At 43.3% G+C, this 22,874-nt stretch overlaps 1 protein-coding gene across 4 annotated transcripts; it reads left to right on the top strand.

The window, feature by feature from the left end:
- Positions 1-399: 399 nt before the first annotated feature.
- Positions 400-16,612, top strand: LOC139563522 (tRNA (adenine(58)-N(1))-methyltransferase catalytic subunit TRMT61A-like). 4 transcript variants are annotated; one of them, XM_071382239.1, is made up of 4 exons: positions 400-707; positions 1,676-2,038; positions 10,581-10,847; positions 15,672-16,612. In XM_071382239.1, the coding sequence occupies exons 2-4, from the start codon at positions 1,708-1,710 to the stop codon at positions 15,962-15,964; spliced, it is 891 nt and encodes a 296-aa protein (XP_071238340.1). In that variant the 5' UTR covers positions 400-707; positions 1,676-1,707; the 3' UTR covers positions 15,965-16,612. The 4 variants fall into 4 exon arrangements, with proteins under 4 accessions (XP_071238340.1, XP_071238341.1, XP_071238339.1 ...); XM_071382240.1 differs by having other exon boundaries at positions 482-707; positions 1,635-2,038; XM_071382238.1 differs by having other exon boundaries at positions 583-800.
- The last annotated feature ends 6,262 nt before the right edge of the window (positions 16,613-22,874 follow it).

The following is a 22,874-nucleotide window of genomic DNA, read 5'->3' as shown; positions in this document are numbered from 1 at the left end:
TTGGCTTTGGGAGTGACCAGTGAGATATACCTGCTGGAGCGCGTATATACACAGACTCTGGGCCTAAATAACTGTTCTTTGCTAAAACTGTTTGAAATTCCTAGGGATTCATAAACAAATGTAGGACCATCATGTAAAAAATTATGATTTACAGTTAATTGATTGTTCTGACTTTTTTTTTTTTACACATATATGTATTAGTTCCAAATAGGATATACACATATACCCCCCCCCCCCCCAACCCAAAGAGACAAAAACATAACAACCAAACATACACAGAAAAAAAATCCAATAATAAAAATACATTAAAAGTATAATATGCAGTCGCAGATAATTAAGCAATAATGCAGATTATGTTCTGCTTTTTTAAGAAATGCCATACGTCATCAACTGGAGCCTGCGCATCTCAGTTTGAAAATAATTTTAAGCGCCGCATTTGCGCGTTTTCATAGATTTATATATCATCTAAACAGCCTCATTCATTGCAGGATTCATGATTACTGTGAAAGCGAATAGTGTAAATGTTTGTGAACAGGAGCCTCGTCTGGTCAGTCTGATGACAAATCCACACGTGAGCTCTGCAGCATTTGAACAGCAAGTAACAAGTCCTAACTGATCATCAACCTCTCAACATAGCTAGAAGTCACTTCGCACATCTAATTCAATTTTGCTTTTATAGCTGCAAGTACCTAACTACATTTGATAAGGTATGTCAAAGTTTGCTCGCAAGTGTTTTTCGCCGTGACTGTTCATTGACTAACGAATGGGGTCAGATTTAGCGTCCAACCGCTTTTCCATAGGTAAGTTAGCTAGCTAACGTAGCGAGCTAGTTAACCATTGAGATACGTTTTCCACAGTGAAGTTGCCGAATAGCGGACTTGCAAAATCAAGATTAGCTATGTATATTTGTTGTTGGCGAGTTAAACTATCGTTAACTTAGTTGGTAAACGTTAGCTAAATTGACTAACGTTAGTTTGCTAGCTAACGGTTTAAAATGTAATGTATCTAACGTTAGCTAGCTACAGTAGCTACCAGATTGATATGTTAACTTACTAGCGCGCTAACGTTAGCTACAAAAGTATCATAACTAACGTTATGTATTTAAAAATTCACAAACGACTTTTCACTTAGTTTCTCCATATTATTGTCCGCCAGTCACACTGAAGTGTCTCTCCACTGTTCTTATTCGACAAACAGTTTAGAATTATTAAATCATACTTGTTTTCAAAACAAATAATTAACGCACATCAAATCGCAGTAGTCACATAACAAAATATTTAGCAGATGTCATTGTTGGTGTAGCGAAATGCTTGTGTTCCTAGCTCCAACAGTGCAGTTGTATCTAACAATACACACACATCTAAAAGTAAAAATGAGCATTTGAATGAGTATGAAAGTAACAAACCCATTTTGGAGGGATTTTGATCATATTTGACAGACCACATTTGTCCATTTAAAAGTACATTTTCAACTCGCATAGAAGAGGCAGGAATGATTTCACCTAAACTATCAGCTAATGTCGCCCAATACATTGATCAAACTTGTATTTATATTAATTTGTGAAAAGGATGTTCTGGTTGTCATGGGGGAAATGTTTACTAGTTTCCACTCCTTTTGACTTCATTTCTTTACAGTGAAAACACCTGAAACTCTTCACTTTGGTTCCCTCTTGTAGACCCCCGTGATAGGAGTCAAACAAGGCCGGCCATGAGTTTTGTAGAGTATTCAGAGTTTATCCAGGAGGGCGACATTGCAATTATCTTCCTGGGTCATGACTCAATGATGCCGGTCAAGGTGCAGCAGGGTGCCCAAACACAAACACGCTACGGAGTCATCCGCCACTCCAAAGACCTGATAGGCCAGCGCTTTGGCACCAAGGTCACCTGCAGCAAAGGTGGCTGGGTCTATGTGCTGCACCCCACTCCTGAGTTGTGGACCCTCAACCTGCCCCACCGCACCCAGATCCTCTACACAACAGACATTGCCAACATCACCATGATGCTGGAGCTCAAGCCTGGCTCTGTTGTCTGTGAATCAGGTGAGAGGGACAAAACCAGCTGTTTTCCAACTTTATGTAGCTACTTTATCTGAGGACATGAGTCATTTTAATATTTCCATAACTTCACCCATTGCACTGAATAATTGCTTAGCATACTCATAAAGTAGAAATATTACATGTTTCATGTTCCCTATAAGAGAGGGACACAGATAATGAGAAAATATCTGGAGGAAGTATTTGTCATAGACTAGTGCAGTGGTTCTTAACCTGGGTTCGATCGAACCCCAGGGGTTCGGTGAGTCAGTCTCAGGGGTTCGGCGGAGGTCAAGACACACATCCGACTCATATGATTCGTGATGACACGCCCCGCTTGGCCATCATTGGCTGCAGGTGATCACGCTACATCGCTTGGCCTATCTGTGCTGCAGGGAATTTGGTGCGCTCAGTAGTCGACTTGTGATGGTACGTCTTGTGATTTCTTTCTTAATATTTTAATCCCTTCATACTTACTATGTCGAGCAAAAAAAGAAAGTGGTCGGACGAATATGTACAATATGGATTCACATGTATAACGGAACGTGATGGGAGTCAGCGTCCTAACTGCATGATTTGCAATGCCAAGTTGAGCAATTCTAGTCTAGCACCGGCAAAACTAAGAGAACACTTCCTTAAGCTGCATGGAGATGGAAAATACAAGAACACAACGCTCGCTGAATTCAAGGTGAAGAGAGCCAAATTCGATGAAAAGGCTACTCTGCCTGTTCTCGGCTTTGTACCCATCAACAAACCGATCCTCACAGCATCGTACGAAGTTGCTTACCTGATCGCAAAGCAGGGCAAACCACACACCATTGGTGAAACACTCATAAAACCAGCTGTGTTGAAGATGGCGAATATCATGCTGGGAAAAGAGGCTGAAGTTAAGTTATCCCAAATTCCTCTTTCAAATGACACCATCAGCGACAGAATAGAGGACATGAGCAAAGACATCTTGGCTCAAGTAGTTGCAGATCTGATTTCAAGCCCGGCAAAATTCAGCCTTCAACTCGACGAGACCACAGACGTTTCCAATCTAAGCCAGCTTGCTGTATTCGTGCGCTATGTGAAAGACGACGTGATAAAGGAAGATTTTTTATTTTGTAAGCCTCGTAAAACAACAACTAAGGCAGCCGATATGAAGAAACTTGTGGATGACTTCTTCAAAGATAACAATCTTTCGTGGGATATGGTTTCTGCAGTTTGTTCGGACGGAGCTCCAGTCATGCTGGGAAGAAAGTCTGGTTTTGGTGCGCTAGTGAAAGCCGATGCACCACACATCATTGTTACGCATTGTATTATGCACAGGCATGCGTTGGCAACAAAAACCTTGCCTTCAAAACTGGCAGAAGTATTACAAATTGTAGTGGAATGCGTGAACTATGTGCGAACTAGTGCTCTGAGGCACCGCATCTTCAGTGAGCTGTGTAAAGAAATGGGCTCTGAATTCGAGGTACTTCTGTACCATTCTAACGTTCGGTGGTTATCCCGGGGACAGGTGCTGAATCGTGTTTTTGCCGTGCGTTTGGAATTAGCCCTGTTTTTGCAAGAGCACCAACATTGTCATGCAGATTGCTTAAAAAATTCTGAGTTCATTCTCATTTTAGCGTACATGGCTGATATCTTCGCAGCTCTCAATCATCTCAATCAAAAGATGCAGGGCGGTGGAGTCAACATCATCGAAGCGGAGGAAAACCTGAAGGCTTTTCAAAAAAAGCTACTGTTATGGAAACGACGAACAGAGAACGATAACTTCGCAAACTTTCCCCTGCTGGACGACTGTGTAAGTAAGATCGAAGATGTATCTGGAATCTGAGACATTTCTGTACCCGCGGAACTGAAGCAAGCAATTGCCACGCACTTAGATGAGCTTGCAAAGTCTCTCGACGGATACTTGCCTACAAGAGAGTCATATCCAGCATGGGTGAGACAGCCGTTCACGTTTAGTGTTGAGACAACAGATGTCAATGATGAATACCTCGATGAAATCATTGAAATTCAGCAGAGCCAGGTTCAACAGCAACTCTTCAAAACAACAATGCTTTCAACGTTTTGGTGTCAACAAATGGTAACGTACCCTGTTATTGCTAAGAAAGCTCTGGAGATTTTCATACCGTTTGTTACAACATATCTTTGCGAGCAATCCTTTTCGAGGATGCTGGACATAAAAACGAAGAAAAGGAACAGACTTTGTTGCGAAAATGACATGAGAGTGGCACTTGCCAAGGTGAAGCATTTCTGAACTGGTCTCTGAAAGGCAACAGCAGAAGTCACACTGATTTGCAGTAAATATTAATTATTATGTTTTTGTTTTTGTGTGAAAATCATGTTTTGATGATTTTGTTCTTTGAACACACGGTGTTGATGTTGATGCACGGTTCATTTTGTGCACCAGTAAAATATATACCTATGTTTTGAATTTGAAAAAATCGTATTTTATTTTTCCAATTAAGAAGGGTTTGGTGAATGTGCATATGAAACTGGTGGGGTTCAGTACCTCCAACAAGGTTAAGAACCACTGGACTAGTGGTAAGCCACTCAAAAACAAAAGGATAAATGTGACGCTAATTATTCTTCGAACAGAGGTCGGTAAGCGAAAGCTCCCGCTCAAGAGCCGAGGGAAGTGGTTGGGACAACATCACACTTGGCTTTTGGTGATGCACGCCAAGTTGTCATGATTATCAAGAGTTGAAAAAAGACATTGTCTGTTTTCATTGGGTCACAGCATCACATTTACATTGAGGCCTGTTGAAATTATGCTCTTTTAAAGCAGAGATAAATTAATGTTGTGGTTTTACATCCCATTATTAACCTATTCAGTTAAGCGGTCAGTTATTTATGACAATAACCTGATCTGAACTAGACTTGAGATGGAACATCACAGTAGTACCATCTAGAAATCTCCCCAGTAAGGAGTGTGAACTGGTTGAATTCAATGCAGAAGTAAAGTGATTGTGTGTGGGTGGTTAATGGATGTTGACGCAGCCTGGGCTGTGTACGTGTCTGGCTTGGAGGGTCTGGGGGCAGATGGCTGCTTTTGCTGCAGTGCTTCATCATGTTTAACTGCTGTGCTGTTCCTTCCTTCACGGGTTATAGACGGAACACCAGTAAACGTGTGCGAATTCCCAGATGGCGTATCGATGAACAAAACTGCTTGGTCAGCCCCTGACATAATGGGGAGCTGCAACATGTCTGCAGTATTGTCACATTTATTAGCCTCTTCATGTGGGTGTTTACTTTGCTTTGAAAAAGGTCTGGTTCCAAAACATACACAGGGAGCAAAAAGCTAAGGCATTACTACAATGCACCATTGCATGCCGAGTAATTTTTGTTGGTTGGTTTTGAACTTGTGTAATATAATGTAGCCTAATTGAGTGATGAAAGACCCCTAATGTACCAACCTGAGGATCACCTGCCCTCTCTTAGATTTCATAATTTTTTTGACATTGAAACCATGTTTCACTCTAGAAAATAAATACTTATTGGATGTCTGGTCAGATGTTATTCCTAAATGTTGATTATAATAGCTGACAAGACTGGAAGCTTATCAACTGGTTATATGTAAAATCTACTTTATTACCTGCTAATACATGAACACTGGATGACGACAATAAGCCTATCTAAGCGATAACTTGTCCAATCTCAGGGGTGACTTATATTTTGTGTCCTGAGTGACTTTGTGAATGAGCTATGTAAACAGGCAGTAATTATCAGTTGGCTGTTCTGAGCACACCATGTGTTGTAGGGGAAATGCACAGTCACATAGAGGAGTCATCTAGATTGCGCTGAAGGTCGCCATTCTAGCCCCAGCCCTAGCAGAAGGTCTCATGTTCTGCTCCTTCACATGTCATTGTTTAATTTCTTCGCTGACCAGGCTCCATCCTGCTGCCAGGAATAGAACTTTTGATAGGAGTCCCAGGTCAGGGCTGTTTTCATCAACGCTGGCTTTATGGGAAGGCTAATGGGTGCTCACTGCTCAGAGCCTCTGAAGAACATGCCAAATGTGGCTGCCTTGTTATCCAATCAGGTGGCACCCTCGTGGTGGGCATGGGCTGAGTGCCAGTGCTAATGGCCGTTTTGTGAGATGGGAAGAGACTTTGGGCTCTTGTTCTGCCGCTCATCCTCCTCAGGCAGCAGAAATGTGCAATGTCTCTTACATTTATTTACATTTTAGTTATTTAGCAGACGCTTTTATCCAGAGCGACTTTGTGCATTCATCTTAAGATAGCCAGGTGGGACACCACATCACAGGCATAGTAAGTAAATTTTTTCTCAATAAAGTAGCTATCAGCAAAGACAGAGCTAGAAGGGTGTGGTGATTATTTAAGATACTCTTTGAAGAGGTAGGGTTTCAGGTGCTTTCAGGAGAGGGGCAGGGACTCTGCTGTCCTAGCTTCAGGGGGAAGCTGGTTCCACCATTGTGGTGCCAGGACAGAGAAAAGCTTGGACTGAGCTGAGCAGGAGCTGCCCTCCCATAGGGGTATGAGGGCCAAGAGACCAGCGGTGGCAGAACGAAGTGCTCGGGTTGGGGTGTAGAGTTTGAGCATAGCCTGAAGGTAATGAGGGGCAGTTCCTCTTGCTGCTCCGCAGGCACCACCATGGTCTTGTAGTGGATGCGAGCTTTGACTGGAAGCCAGTGGAGTGTGCAGAGGAGCGGGGTGACATGGGAGAACTTGAGAAGGTTGAAAACCAGACTGGCTGCAGCATTCTGGATAAGTTGCAGGGGTTTGATGGCACAAGCAGGGAGCCTAGCCAACAGCGAGTTGCAGTAGTCAAGACGGGAGATGACAAGTGCCTGGACAGTCAACTTCACACATCAGCAAACCATACTCACAGATGGCGCTCTATCCCTCGGTCTTGACCTCTTTCGCTCTCATTCATTCTTTGTCTCTGGCTCTCACATGGCAGGCTTATTAAATTAACAAGGCCACTCAGATTCTGAATAAGCTCTTGTAACCAGTGGAAGATGGAAATGGCATGTCCTCAGTGCATGCCGTGCTACAATTTGCAGAACAAATAGGCCTTCACATGTACTTTGAGGAATGTTCCTGCTTGGTAGTACCATGGAAGGTGACTAGATGTTTTAGATATTTGCGATTTGAAGCACCTTAGTGCGTAAGAATTGTCATAGTACAACATCACACACACTTGAATAGGATTTGAGCAGAGTTGTGAATGAAATCAGGCAGTAAACTACACTGAACAAAAATATAAGCACAACACATAAAGCGTTGGTTTCATGAGCTGAAATAAAATATCCCAAAAATGTTCCATATGGAAGAAACGCTTATTTCTCTCAAATTTTGTGTACAAATTTGTTTACATCCCTGTTAGTGAGCATTTCTCCTTTGCCAAGATAATCCATCCACCTGACAGGTGTGGCATATCAAGAAGCTGATTAAACAGCATGATCATTACACAGGTGAACCTTGTGCTCGGGACAATAAAAGGCCACTAAAATGTGCAGTTTTGTCACACAACACAAGCCTACAGATGTCTCAAGTTTTGAGAGAGCATGCAATTAGCATGCTGATTTGAAGGAATGTTCACCGGAGCAGTTGCCACATAATTGAATGTTCATTTCTCTACCATAAGCTGCCTCCAATGTCCTTTTACATTTTGAACCGGGTGCCCCATGGTGGGGTTATGGTATGGGCAGGCATACAGTGCATTTGGAAAGTATTCAGACTCCTTGACACATTTTATGTTGCAGCCTGATTCTAAAATGTATGCAATTCCCCCCCCCCCCACCCCCTTATCAATCTACACACAATACCCCATAATGACAAAGCAAAAATAGTTTTTGTAGATTTTTTTGTTTGTTGCGTTACTTTGTTAAAGCACTTTTGGCAGCGATTACAGCCTCAAGTCTTCTTGGGTATGACGCTACAAGCTTGGCACACCAGTATTTGGGGAGTTTCTCCCATTCTTCTCTGCAGATCCTCTCAAGCTCTGTTAGGTTGGATGGGGAGTGTTGCTGCACAGCTATTTTCAGGTCTCTCCAGAAATGTCTGGGCTCTGGCTGGGCCACTCAAGGACATTCAGAGACTTGTCCCAAAGCCACTCCTGTGTTGTCTTGGCTGTGTACTTAGGGTTGTTGTACTGTTGGAAGGTGAACCTTCGCCCCTGTCTGAGGTCCTGAGCGCTCTGGAGCAGGTTTTCACAAGGATCTCTCTGTACTTTGCTCATTTCATCTTTCCCTCGATCCTGACGAGTCTCCCAGTCCCTGCCGCTGAAAACATCTCCACAGCATGATGCTGCCATGGATGGTGGCAAGTTTTTTCCAGAAGTGACGCTTGGCTTTCAGGCCAAAGAGTTCGATCTTGGTTTCATCAGACCATAGAATCTTGTTTCTCATGGTCTGAGTTTCCTTTAGGTGCCTTTTGGCAAACTCCAAGCGGGCTGTCATGTGCCTTTTACTGAGGAGTGGCTTCCGTCTGGCCACTCTACCATAAAGGCCTAATTGGTGGAGTGCTGCAGAGATGGTTGTCCTTCTGGAAGGTTCTGCCATCTCCACAGAGGAACTCTGGAGCTCTGTCAGTGACCATTGGGTTCTTGGTCACCTCCCTGACCAAGGCCGTTCTCCCCAGAATGCTCAGTTTGGCCGGGCGGCCAGCTCTAAAGTCTTGATGGTTCCAAATTTCTTCCATTTAAGAATGATGGAGGCCACTGTGTTCTTGGGGACCTTCAATTCTGTAGACAGTTTTTGGTACCCTTCCCCAGATCTGTGCCTCGACACAATCCTGTCTCGAAGCTCTATGGACAATTCCTTCGACCTCATGGCTTGGTTTTTGCTCTGACATGCACTGTCAACTGTGGGACCTTATATAGACAGGTGTGTGCCTTTCCAAATCATGTCCAACTAATTGAATTTACCACCGATGGACTTCAAGTTGTAAAAACATGTCAAGGATGATCAATGGAAACATGATGCACCTGAGCTCAATTTCGAGTCTCAGCAAAGAGTCTGAATACTTCTGTAAATATATTTTTTATAAATTTGCAAAAATGTCTAAACCTGTTTTCACTTTGTCATTATGGGGTATTGTGTGTACATTAATGAGGTAATACATTTTAGAATAAGGCTGTAACAACTAAATGTGGAAATATTCAAGGGGTCTGAATACTTTCTGAATGCACTGTAAACTACGGACATTAAAGACAACTGCATTTTATCGATGGCAATTTGAATGCACATAGATACGTGACAAGATCCTGAGGCTCATTGGTTGTCATTCATCCACCTCCATCACCTCATGTTTCAGCATGATAACGCACAGATATGTACACAATTCCTGGAAGCTGAAAATATCCCAGTTCTTCCATGGCCTACATGCTCACCAGGCATGTCACCCATTGAACAAGTTTGGAACGCTCTGATTATCGTGTACGACAGCGTGTTCCAGTTTCCGCCAATATCCAGCAACTTCCCCAGACATTGAAGAGGAGTGGGACAACATTCCACAGTCAACAGCCTGATCAACTCTAAGCAAAGGAGATGTTGGGCTGCATGAGGAAAATGGTGGTCACACCAGACACTGACTGGTTTTCTGATCCACACCCCTACTTAAAAAAATATAATAAAAAAGTGTTTCTGACCAACAGATGCATATCGTTATTCCCAGTCATGTGAAATCCATAGATTAGGGTCTAATGAATTTATTTCAATTGACTGATTTCCTTATATGAACTGTAACTCAGTAAAATCCTTTGAAATTGTTGCATTGTTGTTTTATATTTTTGTTCAGTATACAAAGCCTTGGAAATGGTTTACCATGCAGCACTACCCACACACAGCATCATACTAAAATGAGTAGTATCCTTTCCTTTAGACCCTTCATATACAGTTGTTTAGACCAGACACTTGTCATCCAGTTGAAGGTCCAGGAGAGAGACTAGTAGTAGTACAGCTCTCAACCCCTCTGCTGTTTCCCTGGCTCTGTCGGTCATCCGGTTAGTTGACTGGTGTGGCGTTAGCAAGTCAATGTGCCGCTGTGTGGTAAACATTGCCCCCATTGTTGCCATGAGAACAAAAGCAGCAGTGACGCAATGTCAGGAGCGGGAGGAGGAAGGGGCACTGTAGCCCATCACCATGTTCCCCTGCCTTGTCACATGATCACTTCAGATGCGATTAGACACAACTGCAGTTATTGTTGTGGTCATATGACACTCCAAGGTTTGATTACTTGCACAACTGTACTACTGTACATCAGACCCGTTGATTGAGTATAATGACATGAAAATTAGAAGCACTTCTGTATTGATCTGTTTTCTACATTTTTCTCAGTTGTTGTGAACCCCCCAGTCATCTATAACAGGATTTCCAAAACTCAGTCCTGACCTTTTGCCCTAGCACTACATAGCGAATTCAAATAATCAAAGCTTGATGATGAGTTGGTAATTTGAGTCAGCTGTGTAGTGCTAGGGCAAAAACCAAAATGTGCACCGGGGGGGGGGGGGCAGGACTGAGTTTGGGAAACCCTGATTCATGACACCACCACTGCTACTAGTCTCATAACCCATTCCCTGTATGTTTTGTTTGTAGGCACGGGCAGCGGCTCTCTGTCCCACGCCATCCTGCGCACCATCGCGCCTACTGGTCACCTACACACTGTGGAGTTCCACCAGCAGCGTGCTGAGAAGGCGGCTGAGGAGTTCAGGGAGCACCGCGTAGGCCACCTGGTCACCGTCCGCAACCAGGACGTCTGCAAGGAGGGCTTTGGAGTGACGGGGGTTGCAGATGCTGTCTTCCTGGACATCCCCTCCCCCTGGGAGGCTGTCAAACATGCCAAGAACGCCATGAAGAGGCAGGGTAAGAAGGGGTGTGCGTGTGTAGAAGCAGCCAGGAACTTGGTCCAGAGAACATGACTTTGGCTTGTCCACTCATGAATCCCAGCCAGCCTTTGTTCTCTGGCTGTGCAATGTAGTACAGTCAGTGCCATATTGGATATTGATCTGGGTCAGCAGAGCTCTCATTAAATGTGGCCTTGGCTCAGCTCATGCTTGTTCCTCTCTGTTACTTCCTTGACACACGGATGCAGAATAACGTGACCTGACTAAAGAGCATGCAGTGGTCTCCATGGAGATCAGGACCCATGTACAGTGGCGACAAGCCCGGGCAGGTTGGCAGCTTAGTGGGGTGGTCAGTATGTGTGCGTGCGTGACTGTATAGGCTAAAGGTGGGACATGGGTAGAATACATCACAAGGTTATAAAGTATTCACATAGTGCCCTAGGCTAGTACAGTTACTTACTTGGGATCACTGGTTTATAAACAGCTTTATAAAATATTTGTATAATCCCAAGGTGCATAAACAGATGGAATGTGGGACATGGACTAGTAACGGTGCAGAGAGACTCAGCACCCTTTCCTACGTTCTCACCCGTGGTAGACTGTTCAGTCCTCCCTTCTATGGTTTCACGTCTGCGTTTTCCTCTCTCTAGCTATCTGACCCTCCCTTACACACACACACACACACACACACATACACACAGAGCCACAAGCAAACAGACAGATATCTGGATGTAGAATCAGTCTCATGACCATACAGGGTTATGTGCTGCAGGGAGGTAGCGTGAGTCTCCTTTAGGCAAGGCACAATTTTGTTCCCTCTCTTCAGGGCTGAGACACTGGAGTCCCAGTCTCTCTCACACTCCTCTAGAGGACTGGACGCTATGGAGCCGTCTCTCTCCATGCTTCAGCCAAGGGCATCTAGCATTTGACCAGTCAATTATACCGCCCATGTGAGCTTCACATGCTCCTGTACAGTCCTTGTGTAACCACTAATAAAGGAGATTTCTGTACATTTTCCTTTCCCTGCTTTAGATTTGGTCTGTAGTATCTGAGAACCAGGGTAAGGGGAAGAATATGGAGCAGAGGAAATGGCTGTCTTTTTTTCTCTCTGTAATTCTTTTAATTATTTGGCCAGTGGCCTGCACCTTTTATTTAGAGAAGCTGTGCTCAGAGGACCCTAGATCCTGGCACAAACCCTCCTGCCCCCCACACACCCCCTCTGTTTGCCAAAGACATGGGGCCGATTGGGGCTGTGTTTTGAGCTTTCCAGAGAGAAGGGCTGCTCCTATTTGTCAATGGAACGTCTTATCTGAGAGATCCCACGTTTCCAACACTAGACATTGGCTGTGTCCGAAATCTGGCTTGCCTACTACTTACTTAAACTGCGTACTGTACTAATTGTACTACATACCATTTAGAACGTACTGTTTAGTAAAATCGAATGCAGTAAGCAAGGAATATCAGCATACTAGGCTCATCCTACTGAGAGTACGTCATCTTATACCCTGACTACACGAAGCGAGCGACGAAAAATACATTTTGAAATCTGTTACTCAATTATTGCACCCACACTGCTCGCGCGAGTCAATGAGCGTCTGTGTTGCCAAGGGCAAAAATATAAGTCCTTTCTATTTCTGACGCAGATCACGCTGCAAGTCCTGCCTCTCCCATCTCCTCATTGGTTTATAGAAGCAGGTACCCACGTGCCATCTCCTCATTGGTTATACCCGCGTGGGTGATTGAAAGACTAACTGTGTTGCCGGTTGTCATGGTAATACTATGAAAGTTTAGATGCCAATCACAATATAAGTTCAAATATGGAAAAGGCCTGGAAGGAGAGATGACTAGAAACGATTCGGTTGACCGTTTTATGTGTGGATTAATTGTCGGAGTAGAGGACCTAAACAACCTAATGTTTATATCCCAGGACAAATTAACTAGCAACAGCAAGCTAGCTAAATTGGACAAATTAGCTAGCAAGTGCAAGCTACCTAGCTAAATTGCCATAAATGTTTAATGCTTTTCGACCTGTCCCCAAATTAATATAATTGGCTCAGAGTTTGTTTTGATATTTTAAGCTGGGTGTCGTGATCGCGTTTGGTGTAGGACAAAATACATTTATGCACGATGGCGCGCGTAGCCGGTTTGGGTTTTAATGCACAATTGCGTTGATTCCCGCCATTCGTTGATTTTTTGTACAGTGTGATCCCTCAGCTGGTGTCAGGCACACATGGGTCTCGAAAGACAATTCTCTTCCTCAATAGTGTGCAGCGAATTTTACTATAACAGATGAAAAGCCTAAATGAGTATGACATCCTGGCATTTAAAGCATACCACAGTTTCAGAATTTCACATACCATAAACATTTATTTTTTCGCATATCCAAAATGCCTGCTATTTGTAATGCAAGTACGGGTATTCGGACACTAGTTTTTGTAAGGGCTTGTCTAGTAAGGCATATCTTACTTTATTTCGACTTTGGTGTGTGTGTGCTTGGCACATACTAGTAAATGTCTGCATGTGTTGCTTGCTGGACTCGTTAGGCTAAAAAGCCACCTCACTTTGTAGATTTAACAATAAATTATTCTCCCAGTGAGATTTTGGCATCTGTAATAGGTGTGTGATTTAGACAACATTCTTTACTCAGTCTGTCAAGGTTCTTGAAGATATTTTGGTAAGCTGCTCTCATACCCTGCTGTGGTTCTATGGAGCTTGTGTTTAGCAGAGAGAGGAAGATTCTTTGCAGTTTGCACACATTCTTGGATGTTAGTTAATGATGTGTGTAGGCTGTTTCTCTGGATACTTTAGCCCAGTGGAAACGCATGCATAGTCTTGTGTGTTTGTGATTCTACACACCCGTATTGCGTTCTGCTTCATCTTTCAGATCTGTGTATTACAACACTGGTCCTGTGACTGATTTCTTGTCACCATAGAAGCAAAACATGCGCACACAATCTCCTCCCTGGAGCCTGAGTGTTGCACGTCCAGGTTTTGGCCAGAGAGGAGGAGGAGGAGGTGGTGGTGGAAGTAGACTAGAGAGCAGGAGGAGGAGGAGGAGGAGGTGGTGGAAGTAGACTAGAGAGCAGGAGGAGGAGGAGGAGGTGGTGGAAGTAGACTAGAGAGCAGGAGGAGGAGACGATTCTAGTGATCCTGGGTTAAGTGGATCTGCTGTGATCCTGTTAAACTACACTAATGAGTGGCAGGGCTGTCCCTCTCTCCCACTCACCTGTCCTAGTCCAACCGCTTTACTCCATCTGTCCTAACAACCCTCTGTTATCCTTTATTAGGCCTGACCACACAGAACGCACACAACGTCCCTGTTTTATGATGAGGACACTTGACAATTCCTGACAGTCTCAGGACTGCTCAGACTGTTAAAGCAGGCCTTAAAGCTGCAAAGTCTAAGAAGCAGTACATTTGTTTTTTGTGCGCCATTTCTGTTTCCTGTTCCTAACTTTAGTTTTTACGTCTTTTACTTTCGGTTTTGTACACCAGCTGAAAATAAAATGTTTGTTATTGAAAATCTATTTCACCGCGGTTTAGATGGTACAATGATTCTCTACACTCTGGGTGCTTATTTTGTCACAAACTGAAATTAGGTGAACTGTTAGATTTTAGCAACCAGGAATTGGTGGAGCAATTTCTGCATATTGCACCTTTGACTCATCTTTATCGGCTGGCCTTCCCTTCCTTGAAGACTTTTATGAGATAAAATATAATGTAAAAAAATAAATATAGATATTTATTTTCTCTTATTTAATGCACTTTGAAATTATTTTTGTGTTGCTATGGTGATGACCCTTGTTGACCAGTGGTTGATTGAGAGAAGCAGAAGAGGTGGAGCTAGTGGTGACCAGGTTGTTGTCAACACAAATCCAGAAAGTGTGTGAGAGCTATTGTTCAAGGCATTCGACAACTAGCTAGTCAAAACATCTGAGACAGCCTTGCATTCTGACCAAGGCTGCCTGGCCTCAGATGTTTTGACTAGCTAGTTGTCTTCTACTTCTCTCAATCAACCAATGGTCAACAAGGGTCATCACCATAGCAACTACAATGACTTGGGCAACCAGTGGAACATTTCAATGTGTTCTTCTTTAAACTAAACTGGTCATGTGTATAGCATTTTACTCCTTGCTTTTAAAATGGTTGACTTGCTTCTTCATTGTTCAACATAACACACAAGAACAATAAGATGTTTATGATTAGGCCAATATCTCATTGTTGTGAATATCTAAAAATCTTTGGCTTTGTAAATCTCTTGACGTGTTTGATGTCAGCATTGGAATCCAATTCACCAGCCGAGTCTGTCTTAACCTGTCTTCTGAATCACAATATGCCTCTTAAAGGTGGCTAGAGGAGTGTCCAAAATCTCCATTAGGGATGAATAAACCAAACTCTGGAAGTTTACATAGATACTGCCAAAAGTAAAGAGTGTGAGATTTGAAACAGAATAACTGACTCAATAACTGGCTCTCCTTTTCTCTGCTTATTTGTCCTCTCTCTGTCTATCCTGTCATCTCCTTCTGTCCCCACCTCTCTGTCTCCATCCTGTCATCTCCTCCTGTCACCACCCCTTTCTCTATCCTGTCATCTCCCCATCTCCTTCTGTCCCCACCTCTCTCTCTGTCTCTATCCTGTCATCTCCTCCTGTCCCCACCCCTTTCTCTATCCTGCCATCTCCCCATCTCCTTCTGTCCCCACCTCTCTCTCTGTCTCCATCCTGTCATCTCCTCCTGTCCCCACCCCTTTCTCTATCCTGTCATCTCCGCATCTCCTTCTGTCCCCACCTCTCTCTCTGTCTCTATCCTGTCATCTCCTCCTGTCCCCACCTCTCTCTCTGCAGGGGGTCGTGTGTGCTCCTTCTCCCCGTGTATTGAGCAGGTGCAGAAGACTGTTGAGGCGCTGGCTGATGAGGGTTTCCAGGAGATCAGCACTCTAGAGGTTCTGCTGAGGGTGCATGACGTGCGCACCATCACACTCCCCTTGCCGGACTTTGGGTCCGACCAGCCCTTGGAGACCCCGACTGACACCCCAGTCCCTAGCAATGCTTCTGTTCTCTGTAAGACAACCACGCCGCCCAGGGACATGGCAGGGCATACTGGCTACCTTACCTTCGCCACCAAACCCTCTGTGTAGAGGACTGACTGCTGGAGGTTGGAGTGGGCAGAGACTGTTGTCTAGGAGACTATGCCTGGGGAACTCCACAAGGTCTAAATGCAGTGCTGATGACTTGGGACCTAACCTGACTCGGGTGGAAAACCTGCTCAGACTGATTTACTGTACTTTCCCTTCCTCTCCACTGCTCAGCTAAAACTCTACATTTCAGTCGACAGCTGACATCCTTTTGGAGAGAGACATGATTGAGAAATAGCTGCTGTTTTAGGCTATTTCCAGTGTCTTTCATAGACTTTGATGAATGTATACACACAAACCCACACATCCCTAACACACTCTAACAGAGGGAGGGAAGAGCGGGCTAAGTGGGATTCTATAAATAGGCTGCTGATTGCTTAGGGTCTCTACACAGGGCTGTGAAGAGCTGTCTGAGAGGTTCGCTCTTAGTCTTTCATGTACAATCGCTCTAATCATGCTACTGATATGTTCTTGCATCATTCAGGATTGAAATAATAGTATCTTATCCCCCATTGTTACCCAGTTTCTCTCTGGAGGACAATTTTTTTGTTGCAATTTTTACATTTGTAGAATGGTGGGAGAAATTGTGTTTTGTCTCAGCTGAGGGGGATGCTGTAACAAGGCTAAATAAACACCTTACCGTTCTTCCTACTGCCCTCTGCTTGTGACGTTTTCTTTAACTATGGTCTGCTATTATCATCATTGCTGGATGGCCGGTGGCTCCAGACCAAAAAAGGCAGAGAAATGGCAGCCATTCTAGGCTGGGAGGAGGAGGAGATGTTCTCCACTGCTCTCTTACTCTTTGTGAGGGACTGTAAACCTCACTCTTTGATTGTAGATGAAACAGACTGTTACTCAGAAAAACACAACCTCTGCCCAATGACATTGTCCTCACTCCATGACCAATGATTTTGTACAGGTTTGTTTCAATGTTTTCATAATGGGAGAACCTAGAGGTTATGTAACACTTAAAGGTTTGTGTTCTTTGAATAAAGCTCCCTACCGTGCTTAGAAAGTATGTGGGAGATGGGATGGTGAGTTGTTTATTGAAGTAATTGTGGGATTTTTGTGGGTTAACAGTCCTTTGTGGTCAGGTCTCCTGTGTAGAAGCTGACCCTGTTGGTGGGAATTTTTTTATAGAACCTTTATTTTCAATGCAGAAACCAAGGTCTCTTTTCCAGATTAGCCCAGTATAGCACCACAATACACAAACATTAAACTACACATTCATATACACAAAATACATATTATACACGAAAAGCAAAACACAATCATAAAAAAGACATTCTTCTGTAAAATGGTCCCCTAACAACCTGAAATGCTCTAGAGGCAATATTTGTATTGTAGATCATTCCAGGAAATTGAAGTCTGATTTGCCTAACTCATCTCGACACCAAAGGTGTCTCTAGAGTTAACCAGCCCTTTGAACGGGTTTGGTAACTTGACATTTTAAATCTTAACAGTGATCAGTAAATCAGAGGTTTGTGGAGAGTGATGACTTCAAAGAGGTCCACCCAACCTTTGTGTAAAGAATACAGTGATGAGTAATAAAACGAAGGGTGCTATGAAAAACGGCTGCGAAGTGTTTAAGCGTAGAGGCTGCTCCACTTTGGTAAATAGTTTCACCATAATCAAGAACATATAGAAAGGTTGGCTGCACAATCTGCTAACTAGAGAGACTAAATCTGTTTCTGTAAATCTTAATTTCTTATTAAGCTCAGTCATATGTTTTTTTAAACGATATATCATTGTCAATTCAAATGAGAGAGGTGTCTCACCTGCAGTCGTGTCATCAGCCTGTCCCCAGCTAAAGAAGGTCTAATCTGGAGGACAGAAACTGGGAATAGCAGCTCTGAGCCCCTGGAAATCCCACTCTTAATCAGCTTGTCATTTGCCCTGCTGAGCTGAGTTGTGGTACTAACTAATCAGTTACGTTACCAGCTAAAATATTGTATTCGGATTACAGATACTTTTGAAAAACTAGTTTACTTCTGGGATTATTTCTACATTTCTGAATGACATTCAACTCGAAAAAAGGTGCAGATTAAGTTTGTTCCACCTGAGCGAGTCTGACCACAAGTCAGAGATCATAGTGGATGACACCAAATGCGTTTGATGAATCCTTTTTATCATCTGCTAATAGCTGAAAGTAATCAGATTACGTTACTGAGTTTGGGTAATACAAAAGTTAAATTGCTGATGACAATTTTGGACAGGTAACTAGTAACTAACGGATTACATTTCAAAAGTAACCAACCCAACCATGCACATATCCATAGTTGTGGGAAGTAGGAGTGCTGAGGGTGCTGCAGCACCCCCTGAAATATGTATATACAGTGGCAAGAAAAAGTATGTGAACCCTTTGGAATTATCTGGATTTCTACATAAATTGGTCATAAAATTAGATTATCTAAATCACAAAAACAGACAAACACAGTCTGCTTAAACTAATAACACACAAACTATTGTATGTTTCTATTTTTATATTGAATACATAATTTAAACATTTACGTGTAGGTTGGAAAAAGTGTGTGAACCCCTAGGCTAATGACTTCTCCAAAAGCTAATTGGAGTCAGCTAACGTGGAGTCCAATCAATGAGATGAGATTAGAGATGTTGGTTAGAGCTGCCCTGCCCTTTAACTTTAAAAAACACTCACAAAATATGAGTTTGCTATTCACAAGAAGCATTGCCTGATGTGAACCATGCCTCGAACAAAAGAGATCTCAGAAGACCCAAGATTAAGAATTGTTGACTTGATTAAAGCTGGAAAGGGTTACAAAAGTATCTCTAAAAGCCTTGATGTTCATCAGTCCACGGTAAGACAAATTGTTTATAAATGGAGAAAGTTCAGCACTGTTGCTACTCTCCCTAGGAGTGGCTGTCCTGCAAAGATGACTGCGAGAGCACAGAGCAGAATGCTCAATGAGGTTAAGAAGAATCCAAGTGTCAGCTAAAGATTTACAGAAATCTCTGGAACATGCTAACGTCTCTGTTGACGAGTCTATGATACCTAAAACATTAAACAAAAATGGTGCTCATGGGAGACACCACGGAAGAAGCCACTGCTGTCCAAAAAACATTGCTGCACGTCTGAAGTTCGCAAAAGAGTACCTGGATGTTCCACATCGCTACTGGCAAAAGTGTCTGTGGACAGATGAAACTACAGCTGAGTTGTTTGGAAGGAACACACAACACTGTGTAGAGAAAAAAAGGCACAGCACACCAACATCAAAACCTCATCCCAACTGTAAAGTATGGTGAAGGGAGCATCATGGTTTGGGGCTGCCTCAGGGCCTGGACAGCTTGCTATCATCGACGGAAAAATGAATTCCCAAGTTTATCAAGACATTTTGCAGGAAAATGTAATGCTATCTGTCTGCCAATTGAAGCTCAACAGAAGTTGGGTGTTGCAACAGGACAAAAACCCAAAGCACAGAAGTAAATCAACAACATTAGAATGGATTCAACAGACGAAAATCCGACTTCTGGAGTTCTGACCTCAACCCGATTTGAGAAGCTGTGGCATGACCTCAAGAGAGCGGTTCACACCAGACATCCCAAGAATATTACTGAACTGAAACAGTTTTGTATAGAGGAACGGTCCAAAATTCCTCCTGACCGTTGTGCAGGTTGATCCGCAACTACAGAAAACGTTTGGTTGAGGTTATTGCTGCCAAAGGAGGGTCAACCAGTTATTAAATCCAAGGGTTCACATACTTTTCCCATCCTGCACTGTGAATGTTTACACTGTGTGTTCAATAAAGACATGAAAGCGTAGAATTGTTTGTTATTCGTTTTAAGCCGACTGCGTTTGTCTATTGTTGTGACTTAGATGAAGATCAGATAACATTTTATGACCAATCTATGCAGAAGTACAGGTAATTCCAAAGGGGGGTGTGTCGGTCAAAAGTTTTAGAACACCTACTCATTCAAGGGTTTTTATTTTCTACATTGTTGAAAAATAGTGACGACATCAAAACTATGAAATAACACATATGGAATCATGTAGTAACCCAAAAAATGTTAAACAAATCAAAACATATTTTAGTAGCCGCCCTTTGCCTTGATGACAGCTCTGCACACTCTTGGCATTCTCTCAACCAGCTTCATGAGGATTGCTTTTCCCACATATGGTGAGCACTTGTTGGCTGCGTTACCTTCACACTGCAGTTCAACTCATCCCAAACCATCTCAATTGGGTTGAGGTCGTGTGATTGTGGAGGCCAGGTCATCTGATGCAGCACTCCATCACTCTCCTTCTTGGTCAAATAGCCCTTACACAGCCTGGAGGTGTGTTATCATTTGTTGAAAAACAAATGATAGTCCCACTTAGAGCAAACCAGATGGGATGGCGTATTGCTGCTTAATACTGTGGTAGTCATGCTGGTTAAGTGTGCCTTGAATTCAAAATACATCACAGACAGTGTCACCAGCAAAGCACCATCACACCTCCTCCTCAATGCTTTACGGTGGGAACCACACATGCGGAGATCATCCTACTCAGCGTCTCACAAAGACACAGCGGTTGGAACCAAAAATCTCAAAATTGGACTCATCAGACCAAAGGACAGATTTCCACAGATTTCCATCCATTGCTCGTGTTTCTTGAAAGTTTCTTCAAGTACAATCGCAAAAACCATCAACGCTATGATGAAATTGCCTCTCATGAGGACCGCCACAGGAAAGCAAGACCCAGAGTTACCTTTTTTATTTCTATATTTTTTTATTTAACCTTTATTTAACCAGGTAGGCCAGTTGAGAACAAGTTCTCATTTACAACTGCGACCTTGCCAAGATAAAGCAAAGCAGTGCGACACAAACAACACAGAGTTACACATGGAATCAACATGTGTAACTAAAGAGTGTAAACATGTGTAAATAAAGAGTTCAAGTCAATAACACAATAGAAAAGTCTATATACAGTGTGTGCAAATGAAGTAAGATAAGGAGGTAAGGCAATAAATAGGCCTTAGTGGCGAAATAATGACAATTTAGCAATTAAACACTGGAGTGATAGATGTGCAGAAGATGAATGTGCAAGTAGCGATACTGGGGTGCAAAGGAGCAGAAAATATCTAATAAATAACAATATGGGGATGAGGTAGTTGGGTGGGCTATTCACAGATGGGCAATGTACAGGTGCAATGATCTGTAAGCTGCTCTGACAGCTGATGCTTAAAGTTAGTGAGGGAGATATGAGTCTCCAGCTTCAATGATTTTTGCAATTCGTTCCAGTCATTGGCAGCAGAGAACTGGAAGGAAAGGTGGGCAAAGGATGAGTTGGCTTTGGGGGTGACCAGTGAAATATACCTGCTGGAGCGCGTGCTACGGGTGGGTGCTGCTATGGTTACCAGTGAGCTGAGATAAGGCGAGGCTTTACCTAGCAAAGACTTATAGATGACCTGGAGCCAGTTGGTTTGGCAAGAATATGAAGCGAGGGCCAGCCAACGAGAGCATACAGGTCGCAGTGGTGCGTAGTATATGGGGCTTTGGTGACAAAACGGATGGCACTGTGATAGATTGCATCCAATTTGCTGAGTAGAATGTTGGAGGCTATTTTGTAAATGACATCGCCAAAGTCAAGGATCGGTAGGATAGTCAGTTTTACGAGGGTATGTTTGGCAGCATGAGTGAAGGATGCTTTGTTGCAAAATAGGAAGCCGATTCTAGATTTAATTTTGGATTGGAGATGCTTAATGTGAGTCTGAAGTGGGTGGACCACTTCAGATTGTCAGAGATGTGTACGCTGAGGATCTTGAAGCTTTTCACCTTCTCCACTGCGGTCTCGTCGATGTGGATGGGGGCGTGCTCCCTAGTCTCCTGAAGTCCACGATCAGCTCCTTCGTTTTGTTGAAGGTGAGGGAGAGGTTATTTTCCTGGTCCCACTCTGCCAGGGCCCTCACCTCGTCCCTGTAGGCTGTCTCGTCATTGTTGGTAATCAGGCCTACTACTGTTGTGTCATCTGAAAACTTGATGAAAAAGTTGGAGGCGTGCGTGATCACGCAGTCATTGGTGAACCGGGAGTACTGGGAGCATGCACCCTTGTTGGGCCCCTGTGTTGAGGATCAGCGTAGGGGAAGTGTTGTTTCTTACCATCACCACCTGGGGGCGGCCCGTCAAGAAGTCCAGGACCCATTTGCACATGGCGGGGTTCAGACCCAGAGCCCCGAGCTTAATGATGAGCTTGGAGCGTACTATGGTGTTGAAGGCTGAGCTGTAGTCAATCAACAGCATTCATACATAGGTATTGTTCTTGTCCAGATGGGATAGGGCAGTGTGCTGGCGGTTGAATCGTCTGTTGATCTATTGGAGCGGTGTGCAAATTGAAGTGGGTCTAAGGTGTCAGGTAAGGTGGAGGTGATATGATCCTTAACTAGCCTCTCAAAGCACTTTATGATGACTGAAGTGATCAGCTTCTTGATATGCCACACCTTTCAGGTGGATAGATTGCAGTGCCTTCGGAAAGTATTCAGACCCCTTGACTTTTTCCACATTTTGTTACGTTACAGCCTTATTCTAAAATGGATTAAAAAATAAATAAATACTTAGCAATCTACACACAATACCCCATAATGACAAAGCAAACAGTTTTGCCATTTTTGCAAATGTATTAAAAATTAAAAAAAACAGAAATACCTTATTTACATAATTATTTTTGCTATGAAACTCAACATTGAGCTCAGGTGCATCCTGTTTCCATTGATCATCCTTGAGATGTTTCTACAACTTGATTGGAGTCCACCGATGGTAAATTCAATTCATTGGACATGATTTGGAAAGGAACACAACTGTCTATATAAGGTCCCACATTTGACAGTGCATGTCAGAGCAAAAAAACAAGCCATGAGGTCGAAGGAATTGTCCGTAGAGCTCCGAGACAGGATTGTGTCGAGGCACAGATCTGGGGAAG

The sequence above is a fragment of the Salvelinus alpinus genome, chromosome 34 (assembly GCF_045679555.1).
Source record: "Salvelinus alpinus chromosome 34, SLU_Salpinus.1, whole genome shotgun sequence".
NCBI classification, from domain to species: domain Eukaryota; kingdom Metazoa; phylum Chordata; class Actinopteri; order Salmoniformes; family Salmonidae; genus Salvelinus; species Salvelinus alpinus.
The sequence above is the reverse complement of the archived record's forward strand: the minus strand, read 5'-3'. Positions and strand labels throughout refer to the sequence as shown.